Source organism: Brachyhypopomus gauderio, chromosome 5, assembly GCF_052324685.1.
Source record: "Brachyhypopomus gauderio isolate BG-103 chromosome 5, BGAUD_0.2, whole genome shotgun sequence".
Lineage (NCBI taxonomy): Eukaryota > Metazoa > Chordata > Actinopteri > Gymnotiformes > Hypopomidae > Brachyhypopomus > Brachyhypopomus gauderio.
Genome location: NC_135215.1, coordinates 20,587,641 through 20,610,140, shown reverse-complemented (window position 1 = coordinate 20,610,140; position 22,500 = coordinate 20,587,641). Strand labels below are relative to the sequence as shown.

At 43.4% G+C, this 22,500-nt stretch overlaps 4 protein-coding genes across 5 annotated transcripts in view; 2 read left to right on the top strand and 2 right to left on the bottom strand.

Annotated features, from left to right (window-relative positions):
• The window catches only part of LOC143514778 (clathrin coat assembly protein AP180), a 12,395-nt gene extending 7,541 nt beyond the window's left edge, over positions 1–4,854 (top strand). The window contains exons 2-10 of one of the 2 annotated variants that reach the window (XM_077006368.1): positions 260–402; positions 532–607; positions 715–817; positions 1,193–1,286; positions 1,839–1,950; positions 2,057–2,163; positions 2,270–2,311; positions 3,519–4,624; positions 4,745–4,854. In XM_077006368.1, coding sequence (XP_076862483.1) covers positions 260–402; positions 532–607; positions 715–817; positions 1,193–1,286; positions 1,839–1,950; positions 2,057–2,163; positions 2,270–2,311; positions 3,519–3,584 — 743 coding nt within the window. In that variant the 3' untranslated portion in view covers positions 3,585–4,624; positions 4,745–4,854. The other variant, XM_077006367.1, reaches the window with a different exon arrangement.
• Positions 4,351–16,571, top strand: snap91b (synaptosome associated protein 91b). The gene is made up of 19 exons (XM_077004623.1): positions 4,351–4,361; positions 4,484–4,489; positions 4,612–4,624; positions 4,745–4,854; positions 4,961–5,040; positions 5,195–5,209; positions 5,544–5,639; positions 7,806–7,883; positions 10,525–10,737; positions 11,161–11,232; positions 11,620–11,700; positions 12,015–12,134; positions 13,874–13,987; positions 14,335–14,359; positions 14,470–14,536; positions 15,755–15,808; positions 15,893–15,997; positions 16,122–16,219; positions 16,364–16,571. The coding sequence occupies exons 1-18, from the start codon at positions 4,351–4,353 to the stop codon at positions 16,206–16,208; spliced, it is 1,347 nt and encodes a 448-aa protein (XP_076860738.1). The 3' UTR covers positions 16,209–16,219; positions 16,364–16,571.
• A 913-nt stretch (positions 16,572–17,484) lies between these two features.
• Positions 17,485–19,478, bottom strand: ccdc167 (coiled-coil domain containing 167). The gene is made up of 4 exons (XM_077006369.1): positions 19,338–19,478; positions 18,635–18,729; positions 18,488–18,540; positions 17,485–18,375 (listed from the first exon to the last, which is right to left on the bottom strand). The coding sequence occupies exons 1-4, from the start codon at positions 19,386–19,388 to the stop codon at positions 18,272–18,274; spliced, it is 303 nt and encodes a 100-aa protein (XP_076862484.1). The 5' UTR covers positions 19,389–19,478; the 3' UTR covers positions 17,485–18,271.
• Positions 19,479–20,125: 647 nt separating this feature from the next.
• Positions 20,126–22,500, bottom strand: part of LOC143513869 (uncharacterized) — a 3,600-nt gene continuing 1,225 nt past the window's right edge. The window contains exon 2 of the mRNA XM_077004568.1: positions 20,126–21,709. Within this exon, the coding sequence (XP_076860683.1) occupies positions 20,833–21,546 (714 nt within the window). The 5' untranslated portion in view covers positions 21,547–21,709 and the 3' untranslated portion in view covers positions 20,126–20,832. The remainder of the gene's footprint in view (positions 21,710–22,500) is intronic.

The following is a 22,500-nucleotide window of genomic DNA, read 5'->3' as shown; positions in this document are numbered from 1 at the left end:
AAATATATTTATTGATTATACCAACTGGAGATCAACTTGGACTTGCCTTTTAACAAGCTTCTTTTGAAAAACCATTTTTCAGCCATTTCCCCTTTTTGGTGTTGAACAGCTATTTTAGTTTCTTTTTGATTTTGTATAACCTTTAACACTAACAAGATATAATAGGCTTTATTTAGACATACCTTCCGTCATTCATGTAGAAAAAAAAATGATTTAGACTTGAATAAATACAGGCTTGGCCTTGTGCTTGTTTTCGTAGACCTGATCTCTGCCACCAACGAGACAAACGTGAACATTCCCCAGCTGGCCGACACATTGTTCGAGCGGGCCACCAATGCCAGCTGGGTGGTGGTCTTCAAAGCTCTTGTCACCACCCACCACATGTGTGTCCATGGAAATGAGGTCAGTGGTCATGAAAGGCCACACCTTCCGAAGCACTGAAGTATTGTTCATACATGCTTCACCGTATAAAAGGTGATCAATGTTAGGATGATCCCGGTCATGCTCACACACCTGTTTTCATGTGCCCAGAGGTTTATACAGTACCTGGCCTCAAGGACCTCCCTCTTCAACCTGAGCAACTTCATTGACAAAACTGGTACCCACGGTGAGTCTGTGTGTGTGATATTGTCTTCAGAGAGGCCACGCTTGTGCAGACCAGCAACTCCTGGCTTGATGCTCTGTTTTAATCCTTTCTTTGTTTTGGCTAACAAGGCTACGATATGTCCACGTTCATCAGACGATACGGACGATATCTGAACGAGAAAGCATACGCTTACCGAACAATGGCCTTTGACTTCACCCGAGTCAAGAAAGGGTATGACAATCGATTCTCGCATGCTCTCCGGGAACTAGGGCTTTTTTTGGAGTGTTTAGCAGCCAGTCAATTGGAGTAAAAGTAATTTATTCTGCACCAAAATAACTGTTTCACTTGTGGGATCATTTGAATAGGATGTTATTATAAAGGATTATCGGGCACTCTCAGCAGGGTATTATAGTGCATATGTTATGTATATGCAACACCCACAGCAATTTTATTAAGGTATGCACAATACTGTCTTAGGTTTCATTGATCATCTGTGTTTCTTAACTTAAATTACACTTCTCATTTAACTCCAATTTGCCCCTTCCTCTGTGTGTGTGTGTGTGTGTGTGTGTGTGTGTGTGTGTGTGTGTGTGTGTTTGTGTTCAGTGCTGATGGTGTGATGCGGAATATGGCTCCTGATAAACTATTAAAGGCCATGCCTACTCTGCAGAATCAAGTGGATGCACTGCTGGAGTTTGATGTAAGTTATTCCAGGACCCATAGATGTATAAATAGATAGATATAGATACTTGACACATAGCCAAATCACTTATCTTCAATGACATGTGGTTGATTATATGTGTTAGATAATATCATTCATGGAGTCATATTCATCTAGATTACTAGAAAAACTAAAGTTTTGCCATGGGCCTCACTACTGGAATGTGCAAAACGTGTATCTCCCAAGAGTTCCTGGTGCCTCAGTAACCCCGATGCTTGTCTGAAGATCCCTTTTGTGGCCTTATAGGTTTCAGTCATCTCAGTGCCAAGCATGGCGTGTTTTAAGATAAAAGTGCTCTGTAGAAACTTCTTTGTGTCCATGTAACTGCATTTACAGGACATAAAAAGTCAAACCGACTCTGACTCATAGGAAGATCAGCTGTAACTTTGTTATGTTTATATTTATGTTAATTGTAATGTGGGTTGCATGGAAGACATGCCATTGAAGACATTTAATGGCCTGTGTTTAAAGGCAATAAGGTTCTCAGTAACATCATTGGCTGACACCTTTGTGTTCCATCTTTTCTTGCAGGTTCATCCTAAAGATTTGAACAACGGGATCATTAATGCAGCATTCATGCTCCTCTTCAAGGATCTGATTAAACTCTTCGCTTCCTACAACGATGGAGTAATCAATCTTTTAGGCAAGAGGCCTTTTAGGGAGAGGACTTGATAATCGGAGAACAGTTATGCTTGTAAAAGTGTGGCCAGGATTAAATACTTCAATCTGAAATGCTGTGTTTTGTGCAGAGAAATATTTCAAAATGAAGAAGTCAGAATGCAAAGATTCGCTTGAAATGTACAAGAAGTTCCTGACCCGAGTGACCAAGATTTCAGAGTTCATGAAAATCGCAGAGGTATGAAAAGAATAGATGATAAAACTTTATTTGATCATTTTTATTTTTTGTTTTGTCTATGAATTCATGTGATATCTCATTTTATTTTATACATTGTTTTTTTCAGCAAGTTGGAGTGGACAAAAATGACATCCCTGACATATCATACGTAAGTTTCTAATATAAGAACTTAAGCATTTGCAAATTTGTAAATTTGTTCACATTTTGGCTACTCATATTAAGAAAATGAGTTCTATGAAAGATAAATTTTACTTTATTGGGTAAATTTGATTTTTCTTTTTAATTATTTTTGTCACATTTAACATCCCAGCTCAACCCAACTTAAACAGGTGGTTCTAAACAACTTTTCTTAGAAGCAGCATAATTAAGAATGTTTTAACTAATTAATTTCTCAGTATCTAGTTATGAATCTCATGGTGAATAAGTATTTATATATTTATTTATTTTGTTTAGTTTAATCATAGTTAAGGACAAATGTAACAATCTGTGCTGCTATGACTGTATTCAACAGTATTGTGATATGATAGCTGATAGTCTGCACGTGGTGTATCTAAAAAGCATGTAATCTTTACAACAGCCTGCAAAAACGCAACATTCATGAGCTTCATCATTCCAACATGTAGTGTACATTTTAAGATTTTTTTCTGACGCTACTGTAGAGAATTTTGTAAAAATCCCAATGCATGTTCTTTTTAAGTACTTTTTGTTCTCACTGGGACTTCATCCTCCATCCTCTTCCTCCTGGCACTGGGCATCCTCAGTGTCTTCACCCTGGGGTGGTGGTCGACGTGGCAGACCCTTCCAATGAGGACTGCCCATTTATCCAATGCCAGGAGGATCCGGTAACCACAGCAGAGTTCCACAGTCCACAACTTAACCTGTAGCTCTTGATCAACAGCCACGTGTTGCTAAAATACAACAGTATTCGTGTTGAAGCTCAAGACTACAGACCATTCATGCTTAACATACGTAGCTCATGTTTACATTGGGACAGGAAATCTGGCCAGTCTCCAGCGTGATTGCAGAACTAAGATGCCGCGGGTCAATTTAGCTGTCTTGTTAATTTCTGATTTGTGGCTGATCGGGAGGGAGTGACAGGTTAACGTGTGGCGCTCGCGCTGGGACACTGCGCGCACTTGGTCTGCTGTGTGGTGGTGGTGTGCTGAGGTTATTTGAAGTAGTTTTCACAGTGATAAGTGCTTGGAAATTGAGGGGTAAGCGCCAAGGTAAATGCAAAGTCAAAGTGTTCTGAGGCTGCAGCCGCCACTCATGTGTGTTGTTGTCATTTGATGATGTGTAAACTTAGGTGACCGCGCTAAATCATTTGTGCGTTGGTGCGTGCGTGTTCCACTCAGGCCCCCAGCAGTATTCTGGAATCTCTGGAGACGCACATGAACAGTCTGGAAGGAAAGAAAGGGTAAGAGACCTCAGCCGTCGTGAGAATGCTGGACATATGGAGGTCTATGCGCATTTGATCTAGTTCACAATTGTGTTCCCAAGTAGGCTATATGTCATCGCAGTGACGATTATAGTAGCAGGATTATATTTAAAAGTACGCACAAGATCCGCCCCCTTTTTAATGTCTACGTTCCACCGCACACAAATAGAACTGCTCAGCGATCAGAAGATCAATTCAGGATTTTTTTGTACGTTACCGATACAACATCACCATCAAGCTGATTACCTACCTGATTGTACCTACGGCTACAATATACTACATTATATACAAAGTTTGTTATAGTCCAGATAAAAACGTGCAATAAAAGATTATTTCATTTAGCAGCTTAAAGATGTAACAACAATATGAAAACCCCTAACCCCAACAGTTTATTGCCTGATGGGTCAACAGACTCAGCTGAAGTGTTCCAACCTGTTCCTACACTGCAGGAGTATCATGAATATGTGGCCACCTGCTAGTTTCTGTCATAATGTTCATTCTAACACTAATATCAACGCAGTCTGTGATGCTGCTGCTCTTGCAGTTTTCCCCGCTTTCAAAAAAGCGAAAGTTTTTTTCTTTTGCTTAGTAATGTTAACACTAGTCATCGGCTTTGAAATAGATTTGTATTATAACCCGAGGCTGGACGCAGCTAAAAACGCAAGCGCATTTTTTCATAAAAAAAGATTCAGAGATAATCTGTCACAATTATTTTTTCCAAGGTAGAATGTTATCAATACATTTAAAAAATGTACACACGGTAAGTACAGGATTACGCCTGCCTGCCTGTAACCCACTGTTTACTTGTGGTTTGGGTTTACACCGTTTATGTCTCAATGACACCTTCCCTCTTTCCCTCCTGTGTGTTGTTTGGATTCTCAGAGACGGGTGAGTATTCTTGTATTCTGTGCTGTAAACATTTGCACTTACTGATTTGTAATTATATTCAGAATCTGGTTTGCAAGACCCACTGTTTAATAACAACCATTAATCCTTCCTTTTACCGTTAGATCTCCAACAAAGGTGAGTTATCCCCCCTCACTGCACGCACCTTCACATGCATGCATGTATCCACACTCTTGCACGTACACGTGCCGCTAAATACACACATGGTCACATGTGGTTTCCGTGACCCTGCCGCAGGGGTCACCCACCAACAACGTGTCGCCAACCTCCACTCCCGCCAAGTCAGGGGGGTCGGTGCCCACCCTGGAGCCTCCGCCTCCCGAAGCTGCCGGCGAACCTGCCACAGAGTGAGTGACAGCTCCTTGGTCCAATGCTTGCCTCCTACTCAGAGGCTCCGCCTCAGTGACGCACCACAGTCGGGCAACAACACCGTTCTCTCTGTCCTCTTTCTAGCTCCCTGTTGGACTTGGACCCCCTGTCCTCCTCAGGGCCCTCAGCAGGGGGCGCTTCAGCCGCTCCTACATCCTGGGGAGGTAAAGAGCTCATGCACACTTCCTAAAGGCTTTATGACAGCATTATAAACTGCACACGGAAAGCTTGCATGACACGCTACCATCTGCTAAAGAGCGACCTGACTTACTAACCATAACCCTTTCTCCTGTGTTTCCTATGCGCTGTGCCCTCCAGATCTCCTGGGATCGGGTAAGTGTTTAATCCAGAATAGCTAGGGGAGCTTTGTCCCTCCATATAGGAACACTGATACATCCCAGATGTTTAGATGTTTATATGAAAGTGTTTAGAATTATTTGTGTGCGGTAATGATGCCAAGGATTAAATAGGTTCCTGGACCCGGTGCTGAGCATCAGTGTTAATGGAGCAATGGAGTGGTTTTCTACTCTCCTCTCACTCCATGTTTCCTCCCAGACTCAGATCTGTGTTTTTCTCTCTGTCTCTTAAATGTGCTCCTGTACTTTGTCCTGCGTTTGTGTGTGTGTGCCGCGTGCGTTATCTTGCTGGGTGCGCCCTGGCTTTGTAGAATTCGGTTCCCTCACTACGGAGACTCTCCTTCCCGACTCCTCGTCTGCTGTAGACTCTGCCTCTCCTGCGACAGCCACTGCTAGCGCCACAACTGGTGAGGCAGCCATCCCTTTAACCCCTAACCCCAATCACCCTTTAACCCCTAACCATAACCATCCCTTTAACCCCTAACCATAACCATCCCTTTAACCCCTAATCATAAACATCCCTTTAACCCCTAACCTTTAACCCTTAACCATAACCATCCCTTTAGCCCCTAACCCTAATCACCCTTTAACCCCTAACCATAACCATCCCTTTAACCCCTAACCCTAATCACCCTTTAACCCCTAACCATAACCATCCCTTTAACCCCTAACCTTTAACCCCTAACCATAACCATCCCTTTAACCCCTAACCTTTAACCCCTAATCATAAACATCCCTTTAACCCCTAACCTTTAACCCTTAACCATACCCATCCCTTTAGCCCCTAACCCTAATCACCCTTTAACCCCTAACCATAACCATCCCTTTAACCCCTAACCCTAATCACCCTTTAACCCCTAACCATAACCATCCCTTTAACCCCTAATCATAAACATCCCTTTAACCCCTAACCTTTAACCCTTAACCATAAACCATCCCTTTAGCCCCTAACCATAACCATCCCTTTAACCCCTAACCTTTAACCCCTAATTATAACCAAACCTTTAACCCCTAACCATAACCATCCCTTTAGCCCCTAACCGTAACCATCCCTTTAACCCCTAACACTAATCACCCTTTAACCCCTAACCATAATCACCCTTTAACTCTAACCATATTCACCCTTTAACCCCTAAATATACCATCCCTTTAACCCCTAACACTAATTATCCTTTAACCCCTAACCCTGATCATCCCCGAAACCCCTAACCTTTAACCCCTAACCATAACGATGCCTTTAATTCCTGACCATAACAATCCCTTTAGCCCCTAACTGTAACCATCCCTTTATCCCTTAACTCTAACCATCTCTTTGAACCCCAACCTTTAACCCCTAACCCTAACCATCCCTTTAAGACCTAACCTCCGGTGATTCCTTTAGCCAGGAAACTATGGCTTAAACTTGCCCTAGTTCAGATCCAAAAAAATTATCTACAGGCAAATCCCAGTTCTGCCAGCACACATGCTTGGGATAGGAATATATATGTGAAATGCGAATCAAGACCATTTGTGAACACTTCCTCTTAAGAGCACTACTTCAGTTAAACACGATCCTGACTAGATAGATACTTCCTCTTAAGAACACTGCTTCAGTTAAACACGATCCTGACTAGATAGACACTTCCTCTTAAGAACACTGCTTCAGTTAAACACGATCCTGACTAGATAGACACTTCCTCTTAAGAGCACTGCTTCAGTTAAACACGATCCTGACTAGATAGACACTTCCTCTTAAGAGCACTGCTTCAGTTAAACACGATCCTGACTAGATAGACACTTCCTCTTAAGAGCACTGCTTCAGTTAAACACGATCCTGACTAGATAGACACTTCCTTTAAGAGCACTGCTTCAGTTAAACACGATCCTGACTAGACAGACACTTCCTCTTAAGAACACTGCTTCAGTTAAACACGATCCTGACTAGATAGACACTTCCTCTTAAGAGCACTGCTTCAGTTAAACACGATCCTGACTAGATAGACACTTCCTCTTAAGAACACTGCTTCAGTTAAACACAATTCTGACTACATAGATGCTTCCCTCATTCCCACATCCCTTCAGCTTTCATTTTCTCCTGTTCTGTTGTCTTATGCCTCTTATCTTCTTTCACTGTTGGACTCCCTAGAACTTGCTCGAGTTATACAACAGATAACACAAGATATTTTGTCATTTAAACGGCTTGCTTATCTTCCGAGTGAGGGGGAGGTGTGGATCAAGGGTAGCAAGCACTGTGAAGATGACAGGAGAGCTTGTGTGAGGGGCATTAATATGTGTGTCAGGTTGATTATCTCATAATGTTTTGTTAAAAGTCTGTTTAATAAAAGAGCTTCAGACAGTAGAGTAACGACTTCAGGATGTTGATATGCTATCTTGGTGGAATTTAGGTATTTTTCATGTATTTTCATATATTCATATCAAATGAATAATAGGTTTTTCTTTGTAATATTTTCTTATTGTCTGAACATTGTCTGAACTCTCTTTCTCTCTCTCTCTCTCTCTCTCTCTCTCTCTCTCTCTCTCTCTCACTCTCTCTCTCTTTCCCTCTCTCCCTCCTGGGCTTGTTGGGCTGTCAGACATGTTTGGGCCTCCAGCAGCCGAGCCTAGCACTGCAGCAGCGGAGAGTGTGGCCGGAGACACTGCCCCTTCAGAAGGTGGGCGTGTGTGTGTGTGTGCGGGTCTGCGTGTGTGTATGTGTGTGTGTGTGTGTGTGTGTGTGTGTGTGTGTGTGTGTGTGTGTGTGTGTGTGTGTGTGAGAGTGTGTGTAAGGGTGTCTTTGCATCTGTGTGTGAGGGCGTGTGTGCGTCTGTGTGTATGTGTGTGTGTGTGTGTGTGTGTGTGTGTGTGAATGTGTGTGTGAGGGTGTGTTTGCGTCTGTATGTGTGTGTGTTAGGGTGTGTGTGCATCTGTGTGTATGTGTGTGTGCTGGACAGAGAGACATCTCTACTGGCATGTCTGTATTTGTATGTGTTGGGAAGTGTTTCACTGTCAGCCAGAGGCAGGTGTCTGAAGCGTCTTCAACATACCACATGGCCTTTACTCGTGGCTCTAGTGACACGGTGTTTTCAGCTACTACTGTCCTCTCTCTGAACTGGGATGGGTGTTGCTATGGTGATTGCTCTTCTGTGTTGTCATGGCAATGTCTTATGAACGTCACAAGTTGCACTCAGTGTGGGGCCAACTGTCCAACATGACCAACTGTCACACAATAGCCCAGACACGCACACATACACTCATGCACATTCACGTGCACACACACACACACACACACACACACACACACACACACACACACACACACACACCAGCACTATTTACACTGGGAAGATTCTAACAACAAATATTGTCCTCCCTTTTGAAAGATTGCCGGTTTAAGTCTTTTTTCATTTAGGACTCAGTGGGCGTCATTTTACATTTACATTTATGGCATTTAGCAGACGCTCTTATCCAGAGCGACTTACAAAAGTGCTTTGCATCTGATCACAGAATTCATAGGTAATAGTACAGATAGGCCAGAATTCAAGATACCATTGAGTCAGACTACTACTAAACTATCGCTCTGGATAAGAGCGTCTGCTAAATGCCGTAAATGTAAATGTAAATGTAAACTACAGGAGTCAATGTCATTACCTAGTGTTTTGCAAGTTAGACATTTGCCAAGAAGCACAATTAATCATAGACAGACATACAATTTAAGAACAACAGCAAGTGGTTTCAGCCGAGTTAGTGCTCTGGTAAGTACTCAACAAACAGGTGGGTCTTCAGTCTACGCTTGAAGATAGCAATAGTCTCTGCAGTCCTAGCAGCTAATGGAAGATCATTCTACCATCTTGGAGCCAGGACGGAGAATAGTCTGGAGCTTTATCTTCCATGAGACTTTAAACATGGAGTTTCGAGTAGAGCCAAGCTTGAGGTTTTAAGTGTTCGCTGTACGGATCGGCTTTTGACCATGGACATCATGTAGGGAGGGGCCAGTAAATTTTTGGCTTTGTAAGCAAGCATCAAGGTTTTATATCTGATGTGTGCCACTACTGGAAGCCAGTGAAGAGAGCGAAGCAGAGGAATCACATGTGAGAACTTGGGGAGATTGAAGACCAGTCATGCTGCAGCATTCTGAATTAGTTGTAGAGGTCTGATGACCCGTAGAGGAAGACCTGCAAGTAAAGTAGGGAACTGCAGTAGTCCAGCTTAGATATTACTAGAGACTGCACAAGTACTTGAGTAGCTTCCTGTGAAAGGAAGGGTCCTATTCTCCATATGTTGCAGAGGAGAAATCTGCAGGATCTGGTCAGTTTTGAAACATGTGTTGAGAAGGACAACTCGTTGTCCAACATTACACCCAGGCTTCGTGCAATTTCTGATGGTGTTAACAAGGTGTTCTCAAAGGAAACTGTGAGGTCGTTGTGTGGGTTTGGGGTTCCTGGAATTTACAGAAGCTCAGTTTTGCTAGGGTTGAGCTTCAAGTGGTGAGCAGTCATCCATGAAGCAATATCTGTCAAGCATGCCGAGATACGCCCAGAAACCTGGGTGTCAGAATGAGGGAAGGAAAGAATTAGTTGAGTGTCATCAGCATAGCAATGATAAGAGAACCATGAGACAAAATAATGTCACCAAGGGAACGAGTATATAAAGAGAAGAGAAGAGGGCCTAGGACTGAGCCTTGGGGGACTCCAGTGGAAAGTTTACATGGATTGGATGTAGATCCTCTCCATGTTACCTGGTAGGAACGGTCTTCAAGATATGACTGGAACCATTTCCAAGCAGAGCCAGTCACACCAAGGCTAGAAAGAACAGAGAGGAGGATGTTGTGGTTGACCGTATCAAAGGCTGCAGAGTGTGTTGTTTGTTTGCATTGTTGAGTGTGCCCGTTTGAAGCCAGACTGATTAGGATCATGGAGTTGGTTCTGGGTGAGGTGTCATGGTTCAGTTTCTTGTCCAATCATTCCTCCTCTTTTCTGACCTGTTCTTCCCTTTCCTGATTATCCCGCTTCCAGCCCTCAGCAGTGCTAACTTGACATGTATAAATGAACAAACGTGTGTTCTTCCCTACCGCCACGTGGTCTCCTCACATCTGAGTCTGTGGCCATGGCGGCCATACGCGGGTGCTCTTGTAATCCTGAGCTGTTGTCATCAGTGTCACGAGGTTGTCATCATCTCTGTTACTATGCTGTTGTCATTATTGTCACTGGGTTGTCATCATCTCTGTTACTGTACTGTTGTCATCAGTGTCATTAGGTTGTCATCATCTCTGTTACTATGCCATTCTCTGTTCTCATGCTCCTTCCCCTTGGTAAGACCCTTTTGCCCCAACTGATGGACAGTCACCCGTCAGCCCGGAACTCGACCTCTTCTCCATGCAGCCGGTGGAGGACACGGCTTCGGGCTTCAGCCCGCTGGTGCCCCCTGCTGTTCAGAGTGCCCTTGACACAAGCAACACCATCTCTGCCCCCCCTGTGCCCCCCTCACCCACTGTTGCCTCAGCGGCACCGACGATAGATTTCTTTGGTGGTAAATGCTTGCTGTGTGCCTCTGTGTTAAAGGACCTCAGTGAAACCTCAAGCACTGTCCGAGAATTCCAAACCCAGAAACCTTAAATTTAAGGCAACGTTACTGACACCATTGGACTAATCCTGTAATAAATCAAATTACAGTCATGACGGCATGCATATGACATTTCAAGACAAAAAAAGCTTTCTTCTTGACAGTTTATTTTTACACATGAATCGTTTCTACTTAGGTCCTGCAGTTCTGTGTGTTGAGGTGGTGTGTGCGAGTTAGACAGCCCACATTTACCTTGTGTACTTTTGTTCTGCATTTCTTTGTGGATGTGATGGCTTCTTCCTATATTAGTTTGTGTTGGTTTTGTTGTCGTTTTGGTGGTTTGGGCTGATTGCATGTATGCTGTGTGTGGGTCCCTGTCCTGATCTCCAGACTTTCTTGAGCCCACGCCTGAACCTACTGTCCACAAGTCGGAGGCTCCCAGTCTAGACGCGTTTCTGTCAGGTACTCCTCCCTCCCTTCTCTCTCTCTCTCCCCCCCCCCCCCCCCCCCCCCCCCCCCCCCCACACACACACACACACACATTTTGTCCTTGGCTACTGAAGGTGCGTTAATTTTGCTCCTCCCCTGGGGTGGCATGAAGGCGCTTCACCCTCTCCACACACACATACACACACACACACACACACCTGGTTCTCTCCTACCTGGTTCTCCTACTCCATAACCCACTCACCTCTCTCTCCATCCCCCTGCATCTGTCCTGTTCTTCTCCCTGTACAATGTGTACAGCTGCTTCCATTAGATCGTCCACATACCGTGTCATTTCTCGTGATGTAGCCGGTCATCCCTGTGGTTGGTGTGAGTTAAGTGCTCTCTTCCATGCTCCTGCAGATGTGTTCTGCCCCCCTCCAGCATCCCTCTCAGCCCCCTTGAGCCGGTCAGACAGTGGGCCGGCCGCGGACCCGGCCGTGGGTGCGTACCGAGTGCCGGGGGTGGTGGTTAGCTGCTTTACGACTGCTGTGGTTTTCATTGGAGTGACAGTTATTTAGGGGATTTCAATGTGCTTTTGTTAACCACGAACTGTCTTTGGAGGCCTGTTTGTGGAGGCCTGTGTGTGTGTGTCTGTGTGTGTGTGTGTGTGTGTGTGGTTTTCTATCCTGTCTCTGTGTGATCGATGCCTTCTCCCCAGGGTGGCTGATGATGGCTCATTCTTATCTGTTTTTACCCCTCACGCTGTGCGGAAACGCTCCGTCTGACCCCGCCTATGCCTGGATCTCCGCCTCCAGAGTCAGCGGGCGTTGCCAACAACCAGGCTGCAGCAACAGAGGCCCCGGTGACCTCGGCGGCCCCAGCTGCCCCTGCAACTACTGTGCCAGTGCCGTCTGCGGGAGGAGACCTGATGGGAGGTACACAGGCCTCTGTCATACACACACCCGCACACACACACACATTCCCGCCGCTCTTGCACCACTACCATTCCAGTGATGATTGTTACTGCAGTACTGCTCTTGGGCGCTCCTGCGAATGCCTGTAATAAACAGAACTGTAGTTGTGGGTGTGAACCACAGCATTCGCACCACCCAATAAACATAAGCAATCTTGATCAAAATTTCGCCTTTCACCACATCACATCTGGAATTTATCCAAACGTTTGTATGGATAAGACATATAGTAATGCTTATATGTAGCAATATTATAATACAGTATTGTTTCAAATTGATGCAGGCCTGGTTTTCATCTGTGAAGTGTATTCTTGTAGAGAGCAGAGCAAAACAAGTGTCTCACAGGGTTAATAGTCAACGGCATGACTGACGTTCAGACGAAGTTCTGTTCATTGGATACCTGCATACGTGTGTCTCATTATCTGGGCGTGCGACCGATAACGACGTATGCCCTGTCTACATGGCATCATCTGACACCTCGCGCGTGTCTGTGGAGAGCTAGGTTTTGCCAGAGCGAGCATGGTGTTTGAGCTGCTGCCTCATGTGCATGTGGGTGCTCGAGTCGTGGAGCAGACCAGGGCCTACTGCCCCGCCCACCCGGCTCCGCCCACAAGGCCCCGCCCACCCGGGTCCTGAATGTCCGCCTTTCTTGGACTAACGCTGTGTGCCTCTGCGTGGCTTTATGCCGCCTCTTCCTCATCCTTCTCATATTTCGTTTCTCTTGCTGCGTTTCCTCTGCACCCGCGTCACGCCCATTCTGCCCGTTTTAGCCATTCATCCTCCTTCACTCTTGTCATGGTTTCTCTCCGCCCCCTCCCTTTCTTTGCCCCTCCCTCTCTCCGCCCCCTCCCTCTCTTTGCCCCTCCCTCTGCTCTTGGTCTGGGTCATTGCTTGCTTCCTGCTGCACCACGGTGAGTTTCCCTACAATGCTCCATACGCAGGCTGCTATCCCACAGTGCATCGTTGCAGTAGAACATGCAGCCCCAGATCACACATGCTAACTCTGAGGGGGAGGGGCTAGCCTGGGTGCCAGATCAGATTGTAGCGAAACACATCAAACATAACTATGGCTAAAGGGCTGCCATGGTGGATGGATGGATGGATGGATGGATGGATGAATGGATGGATGGACATTGGGTAAGGAAGACGTTAGAAGCAGATAAGCTTTTAATTATTGGAGGAAGAAGGTTGCATATTTTATGATACCATAGAAGAATAGAAACTACAGGACAATAGAAGTAGAGTGCAGTATAAAATAATGTAACTTTATAATACAAAAACAAGTAGTGGTAGTAATAGTAGTACTACTAAAAGTAGTAAAGCACAAAAACTGGCTATTTAGAGCAAACTAAATCTCATTAACACGCTTTACTAGTGTAGCTTGTTCTTTAGCACTGACATGGTGTTGTGTGTAATGAGTATTGTGGTCCTGTGCTGTCCAGGTTCTGTTCTGTCCCGGTTCTGTTCTCTGTTGCATCCTGTAAGTGTGACCTGTACAATCTCTCGTAGCATTACAGATGTTGATCAGTCTTAGAAGCCTGCTGTCCAGTGCCTTGTCTGTCTGGACCTTGTCATCTGGATGTGAGCAAGAATCTTTTTCTCACTCTCTCTCTCTCTCTCTCTCTCTCTCTCTCTCTCTCTCTCTCTCTCTCTCTCTCTCTCTCGCTTTCTGTCTGTCTCTCTGCTGCCCGTCGCCCCAATAGCGTTCGGGGGTCTGGGAGACATGCTCCTGCCAGCCATGTCTGCTCCTGCTGCCTCCCCCGTGAAGCCCACGGGAGGAGGAGAGCTGGACTCCACCATGGCCAGCCTGGCCGCAAGTGAGTTTGAGTGCAGTGCACCAAAGACTGACAATGAACACTATTACACACGAATACTGACAGTGAACGTTAGGTAGGTAAATGAAATCATTATGAAGCAGAGGTACCAGTGCTACAGATTGCAAAAGTTCAACAAGATACAAATAAAAACTTCAAAGCAAGAAATAAATCTATTTATGTTCAGTAATGAAACTGTAGTTTCTTCAAATCACACTTTCCACCAGAATGACAAAATATGCATGATACTTTGAATAAAACACGTTAAGATTCTCTAACATAGTTAGTTTCATGTACTTTGTAAAGGAGAAATGTGCAGTGTTGAATCTGTTTACATGCCTCTCTTTCAGATCTTGGAATGGGGAGTCAGAAGCCGTAAGAGTCTTTCCCTTCATCTCTTTTTATGACTTTTGTATTCACTTTCTTGTTCTTTAACAATCACTTATGTATTTCTCTCTCTCTCTCTGTCTCTCTCTCTCTCTCAGGGGAGAGACAGCAGGAGGAGCTAACTGGCAGCCTCAGGTAGCAGCCCCTAGCTGGGGCATGCCCATGGTAAATGTTGTGTTGTCCCATAGTACTGAAGCATGGCGTGGAGCGTGGAACAGCATGGCCTCGAGTGGCATGGCATGAAGAGCCAATCACGTGCCCCCCAATCCTCCCAGCTCCTCCTCCAAGCTGAGCGCAGGCGTGCCAGACTGCAGAAAGCCCACAACTAGTTACAATCGTGCATGTTTAATGTGGGAGAACATTTGGTACCCTTGGAAAAATAAATTTAAAAAGTGTGAAATGCAAAAATAACAATAATAAATAATAATACAGTATATAGTAAAACAATTAAAAGCAAATAAAACATATTTTATACCTCATGTATCCAAAAAATGCATGTAATAAACAGTATGTACATATACTGTTCCATCTATGTTCCACTTGGAAAAAGCTCACAGTTCAAATAATATATACTGAGAGTAAGACTGGTTTGTGATTTGCATATCCTAATGAATATTCAGGGTGGATGACCTAAATAATACTGTAGCCCACACAGAAGAGCTCAGGGCTTTCGGACCATTTGGCTTTCATACTGCTTCTGTATGTAAAGGAGCTCCAAAGCTTTTACTGCACTTTAAAGCCTTCCTGTCATTCTCATTTTACAGGCCTGTAGCCACTTTTCTCTGAATCTGATTTAGTGGTGTATCATCTCTAACATACCTGAATGGCTTAATGATTATATGAGGAGTCCAATCAGGTGCTTTGATTGGCTTGGTGACCATCTAATTAATCCAATCAGGTGCGTTGGACTATGAAAGAAAACCCCACCAGAGTGTCAAGGGCATGCTGTGCCCAGGACTGTAACTGAGAACTGCTGCAGTAGTCACATGCAGTAACCACACCTGTGACCAAAATAAAGCCCCCCCCAATAAAAAAAATAATATCATGCTGGATGTTCCACGCAGACCAGATGATTTGGCTTGCAGGCTCCTGCTTCTCTTCCAGTCGGCTACTGCTACTCGAACATGCATGCCCTGAAACGCTTGACAATTAGCATACATGCCTATCAAATGGCTATAAGTGTTCGTTGGCTCTCTTGGCGTGAATATCCACAGCTACAGTACATAGAGATTTCCTGTTCCTCCTCCCTGTGTGTGTGTGTGTGTGTGTGTGTGTGTGTGTATGTGTGTGTGTGCATGTGCACTAAAGAAGACAGTGTTGTTGTCCAGTCTGTTTTGTGTTAATTGCGTCCTCCCTCCCCTCACAACGCCACCCTCCCTGTAGCTTGCTCCCTCCGGGGTCTCTCCTTTCATGGGGTCCCAGCAGCCATTTGGCATGGTAAGAATGCGGTCTGCGTCTTCACGTGTGCCTGCGTGTGGACGCATATGTGCAGGTCTCACGCGCTTTCTTTGTCACGCGCAGCCTCCCGCGCCAGGCGCCGCACCCATGCCTGGCTCACCCATGACGTTCCCCCAGCAGCCCATGATGAGACCACAGTTCCCACCTGCAGGAGGGCCCGGAGCACCGGTAACACACGTGTTAAACCACTTTAGAATTTACCCTGGATATCGTGCATGTTATATGTGTGAACATGGTGACACATGAAAGAGCTTTCTGAGCATGTGTATGAGATTGTTTTGTTCCTCTGCAGATGTCTTCTGGCATGGCCCAGAGCCCCAGAAAGCCACCTCCTGCTAAAGACCCCCTAGCCGACCTGAACATCAAAGATTTCCTATAGATCACCAACAGGTAGATCCATGCAGCTTAAAATTAATGTATCTGATACCAACCACACTTTCCTTATTCATCTGAATAATATTTGGAAACTGTCTATGAAGTATGATGATAAAAAAGCACTAAAAGAATTTTTTTTGTCTCTGTCTGTTATCCTAGTGATTGTGACCCTGGAGAAATGGATGTGTGTATTTCTCTCTTCCGATCAGTAGCTTCAGGGTATCCTGTCCTCCCTCCCTCTCCCTCTATCTGTCTAACGTTGTACCACAGCCTGTGAAAGTGATCCTGTACACGTGTGTATGTGTGTGTGTGTGTGTGTGTGTGTGTGTGTGTGTGTGTGTGTGCGTACTTTAATGTTATCCTTCATTTCAAAGCTATATCTAAAAAAGACAAACCGTAGAAAGTATTGATGGATGCATCTTTGTACATCAGCACTGGTGGATATGTTAACTTTATTTTTACTAGCTTGCTTTTCTGTGGGAAATCCAAACAAGATGTGTGTTTTATGTGGAAATAAAACGTTTCAGTGTGGTAAATATCACTGGCCAACCCTGGGCATGCTCAGTTCATACGCTGTCACTGGAGTATTAGTTATCTCAGCCATACAGCTTATGGGAACAGATGAATGAGCATGACACTGGCAGATGGATTAAAAGTTCATGTAGCATCACTTCTTTGGAATGATTTGTTTTTACTCATGAATTCCTCTCCTGGATTTCTTCCTCTGCATATTGGGGAAAAAATTAATGAATTTAGAATATTTTCCCTTTAGCCTTTATTTTGAAATAAAAAAAGGTTGGATATATTTTAGTTGTTTAAAGTATGTATGTATTCAAGATCTTGGTATGAGATATTTCAATTTGTAAAAAACTTGTATTCCTCTATCCTGAATGCAGTCTAACTTAGTGTAATACCTTGTGGTGAACAGTGGTCGTGCACAACAGCACACAACCTGCGTTGATAAAAGCTCCTGGTGTCTGTCACATTCAGTCTTTGTAAGGACTCATCAAGTATAAACTAGCTTTTTGATGTTTTAAATCATTGCCGTTAACCATACAAAAGAAAATGTGAAAAATAATGAAATTGTTAGAAAGACTTCTGGAACAATGTTATGTGAAGTGTGGCTGTTGCTGGTCAGTTTTCATTCCTTTTTTTAAATAAATTTTTATTTTTTGGATGGAATAATCCCCACTAACCTTGCCCATCCTCCATGCATGTGGGTCCAGTCGAAATGCAATAAACAGTTACCTGAGAAAGCCCGTAGTAAGAAGACTCATTGATTCCATTGCAACATTTTAATTGAACAATAACAAGCTCATCTCCGGAGCAGCCATGAACTCAATAGGATGTGTGTGTTTCATTGCAAAACTCAAACATACAGTGAGACACCCATTCGGTCCAACATCTCATCATTGGTACAGACACTGATTTTATTAAACTGATCTAGGCTGATCCATATTCAATGCTGTATCTTAGACAAGGCTGTTAAAAAATTGCAACAGCAGACATTTGGCCACTCATTTGCATATTTGGCTTAAGGTGCTATGGACAGTAGTGGGATCAGCCCCCACCCTGATTTCAAGCATCGAAAGAAAAGCAACTGTGTTGCTAATTTTCATACAATCCAGATGTCCCACTCCACCTAAAAACCCCTAATTTAACAGGAAACACACCCCTAGTCCTGACAGAAACGCAGGCCAACACTGTGTATATTACTGAAGAGAGGTAATACCAAAGGGACCCTGGACAGAAACAACAAAGATACAACTGAATGCTATAAAAGCCATCAGAATATGAACCTTTAGCGAATGTACAAAAAACACACATGTAAGGTTAGAGCCTGTTTTGGCAAGTACTGCACAGTATAAGTCAGCTACACATGACATTTGTACATGTTAACATTTTTGTACATGCACATTGGTAAACTTTAAAAATATAAACAGTACACAACCGTCTTTTGAAGTAAAAATAAAAAAGACACTGTTAGCCATCGCTTGCCAAATCTTCAAACGGAGGGAATGTCTCTCAGGTTCACAAGGGTGAGCATGGCAGTATGATTCGGCGTCCTCAGTAGACCAAGGCGTAATAGACAAGAGCACTGAGAGTCAACAACGCCATTGACAGCATCATGTTTTTCCTGTTCTCTCGTCGTAGCACAGCAAGATCCTTTTCTGAAAGATACAGCAAGATACACATTGAACGCCTGTTCTGCATAATGTTCCTATTTATCCATTGGGGACCAATGTGAAATCTTTTCATGGAGACTAAACTTCATGACCTTACCGTATTTCTTTATCCTCTCAGTAGTTATCGTCAGTTCGTCTTCAAGGGCTTGCCTGTCGACATGCGGATGAAACATTAGTTCATCTTTAGTTTACGATAGCTATATTTACCACTGAGAGTATCAATCCTTCCAGCGTTCGTTCTCACCTGTCCTCGTCAGAAAGTTCCTCCCGACGAAGTCTGAACTCCGTCCTGTCCAGACTACCCCGACATTGTACGAGTCGCTCCTCCACACGGTCAATCTGGAGCAAACGACATTCTTGTTATGAATCCAGTAATGAAGGGATTGACCATTCATAGTGAGAACGGCCAACATATTTCTGCTTTCTCGCATGCTTGCAACTATAAATGTGCTGGATTGGGATGGACGAAATGTGATTGCCCACGTCAGCCCTTCAGCAGAAATATTACTACCAGGAAACGTTACACTGGCGTTACAGTAAGCGGCATTGTTTACATATTTGATTCAAATGTATTGAAAACAAAGAAGCACCAATATCAACATCAGATTTATTTCCCCCAGTAAACACCATATAAAACTTTCTAAAACATCAGCGAGAATATCGAACTTTTTATACACTGACTCTAACCTCCAGTGACTTTGTTTAAACATGACAATCTTTAAAACTGCCGATACATGTTAATGCTTATTATAATACGCACATTATCATTAGACCGAGGTGCTTATTGTACGGTGACGCCTACACTGCCCGCTTCTCTTCTCCCTCTTCTGTTCTTACGGGAACAGACCTGAAGTGGCACCTAACCTACACGGGGTATGTACGCTGTGTTAGTGCAGCCCGGTCACACCAGTGTGGGATTAATAGCAAACGAAGGTTATTCTACTTGCCTCATTTGCAACACTTATCTTCTCCTTCTTCGTATTCTTTGACTTTGTCATTTTTCACGTTGTGAGTAATACATTCCTTATCGTGACTGACGCTGAAATTCCGGAAGTTCTTCTTTCCCTGAAGTGAATGGCAAAATTGCAAACCTCACGCCAACATCGCCACCTACCGTTTGCGAGCAAAAACAACGATAATGTATTATTATTATATTATTATTATTACTATTAATAATAATAATAATAATAATAATAATAATAATAATAATAATAATAATAATAACATTAATAATACTACTACTACTAATAATAATAATAATATAATATTAATATAATATTAAATTAATATAATATTAAAACAATAATGATGTTGTATGACTTATGCCTATGCATGACTTGACACAGTAAGACTAGGTCATTCTCTTTTTAGGTTTTTGTAATGTCTACATAGGTTTTAAACATTCAGTTGATAAATCAAACTTTATCCCCAAGCACGAACACACACACACACACACACACACACACACACACACACACACACACACACACACACACACACACACACACACACATACTCACAACCCCCATGACACCAATAAACAAAACGGATTAGCCTAAATCCCTAAATATCCTTATATTTAATTATATTTAATCTTTTAAAAAGATTACATCTTGCAGACATGACATAGTGGTGTTTAGATTCTTAGGCTACAAGATCTTATGATAATCTGAAAATAATCTGCCTCAAAATACATAGTAATATGCATGGTAATATGCCTCAGAATACATAGTAGTAATTAGCTATTTGTGGCATTTGTAGTAGTTTATACCCTATAGATTAGCCATGGTGTATATGCGATACTACTGAGTGCATTGCAAAACTAGTATATAAAATGTGCCATATTTTGTCAATTGTGATTTTTACACCTGTGCAAAACACCTACTGTGTGTGTGTGTGTGTGTGTGTGTGTGTGTGTGTGTGTGTGTGTGTGTGTGTGTGTGTGTGTGGGTGGGGGGGTGGTCTGTGTGCATGTGCAAGCAAGTATAGTAATGTGTCATAACATTGTGCTGTTAGGTTTACACTACGAGGTTTTAGATCTATAATGTTGCTACTGCTTGACTGCTATATGATATTAATAATAATAATAATTAATATTGCCCTCCTCAAAATTACTGGCTGGCAAATAACAATCAATTACCAGGACTTGGTAACTATTATTTTCTAAGACATACTATCACTTTGGTTGGGAACAGTGGACTGAAGTCCTTTTTTATTGAATAATGAGAGCACAATGCTGCTCTAGGAACAATTCAGATATCTTCACTAGCTAGCTGGCTAATAACTGATGTATACAACACATGGAAATGTACATTAAACATCACCTCAAATGTAGTGATTACCATGTGGCTGTAACCAGTCTGTTTAGAAGCAAGTTACTGCGCGAATCTGCATAGTACAGGGAAACTCATTCTCCAGGAATTCCTACTTGCTATTCTTACTCTACTTCCTCGTCCAAACATATTTCATTATTATCACTGCAGCTACTAGGGCAGCACCACCAATCAGCACCACAGGTAGCTCTGCACAGGCAGTGGGGGCAATATGCGAAGGCTTGGCTGCTAGAGGGTTTTCTTCAGTTGGTGACGCTGAAGATTCTTCACATGCACTGGATTTATCAGCACATTCTGATTTAGGGCTAGCAAAGCTCTCTGGTACTGGCTCTGTGAATAATGCTGGCTTGGAGAATAGAGAAGGTTCCTGTGGGTACGGAAGGCGATGTAATGCATCCATGCCAATTTCTGTCATGGAGAAGAAGTCAGGGGACTCGGGTAGAGGGGTTGCAGGGGTGAAGGTTGTCTGTGGAACCCACTCCATCATGTCCTCCACTTCAGGCTCCTCCATACACAGGAGGAGCTCCACTGCCTCTGGAGGCTCGAGGTCCGACTCCTCCAGGGACAGAACAGGTGAAACACGCGCGTAGCACTCTGCCCTCGTCTCAGGTAGCTCCTTATCACTCATACAGCTGTTCTGAAGATCTGCCTCCACCTCCTCTTCCACCACTTTCTGCAAGAGCTCCACTTCCTTTCGCTGCAGCCGGATGATGTCAGAGGTGAAAGGGCAGGGGTCGCTGAGCTCTTGCGGAGGCCGAGCCTTGGTGTCCGTGGTCCTCGACTCAGGCTGAGTGACACTCATAGGCGTCCATGATTCTGCCATGTTGTTGTTACGAGATGTGGGTTAGCTGTAGCCGTTGCCTGATTACAATCTTGGGCTGGACTGGGCCTCTTGGGTTTCTTGTCTTCAGACAGGATGAAAGCTTCACGATTGCTGTCACTTAGAATGATGTCACTTGGATTCTCCTTAATCTCTTGGACCTGTCCTATAATGAGATTGAAAGATAATTATTTTGGTCATATGCAACTACATAGATTTGATATTCACTTAGAATCAATTTAATATACTTTAAATGACCTTCAAATGTGTTCATGGTCTCACCCCACTATAATCACTCAGATTACAGTATGTTTCTGTAAGAATTCTTGAATCTACAATAAAATATATGCTAGTCAGTTTTTTACTGTTATAAAGGGAGTTTTTCAGGAGGGTAATTTGGATTTGAATATTACTGATCGAAGCAAATAAAAGAAATGGACAAGGTACATCATCCAGCTGCCTGGTATCCCAAAGTATTCAACAAAAAATACAGAGTGATCATTCTGAATATTTCTTTATCTTTAAAAAATATAACTATACATAAAAATAAAGGCAAAGAGAGAAATATATGTTCCTATCTACCACTGCAGCCTCTTCTATATATAGATCTGTGTGCACACACATCCTACCATGTAAAACCTCACTATGAACATTGCCATCTGCCCCCATGAGTGGAAGCTATTCCAGATATTTGCATGGCATTAAGGAGAGGACATGGAAACCATTCTCGTGTTAGGGGATTGGCCATCTCTCACGGAAACACTTCGTACATTAGTGCTACAGCCTTTACAAAATTGTAGTTCACTAACGTTATCTGAGCTGAAAATAACAGTCCTGTATTTAGATTTTCTTCACTAGAAAAGGGGGGAAAGTAGATTAATAACAATGATGTCTGTATGGGAATGCTAAGAAAAAGTGAAGAAGACTTGATTTGTTTTTTTTCAGAGGTCACAAACT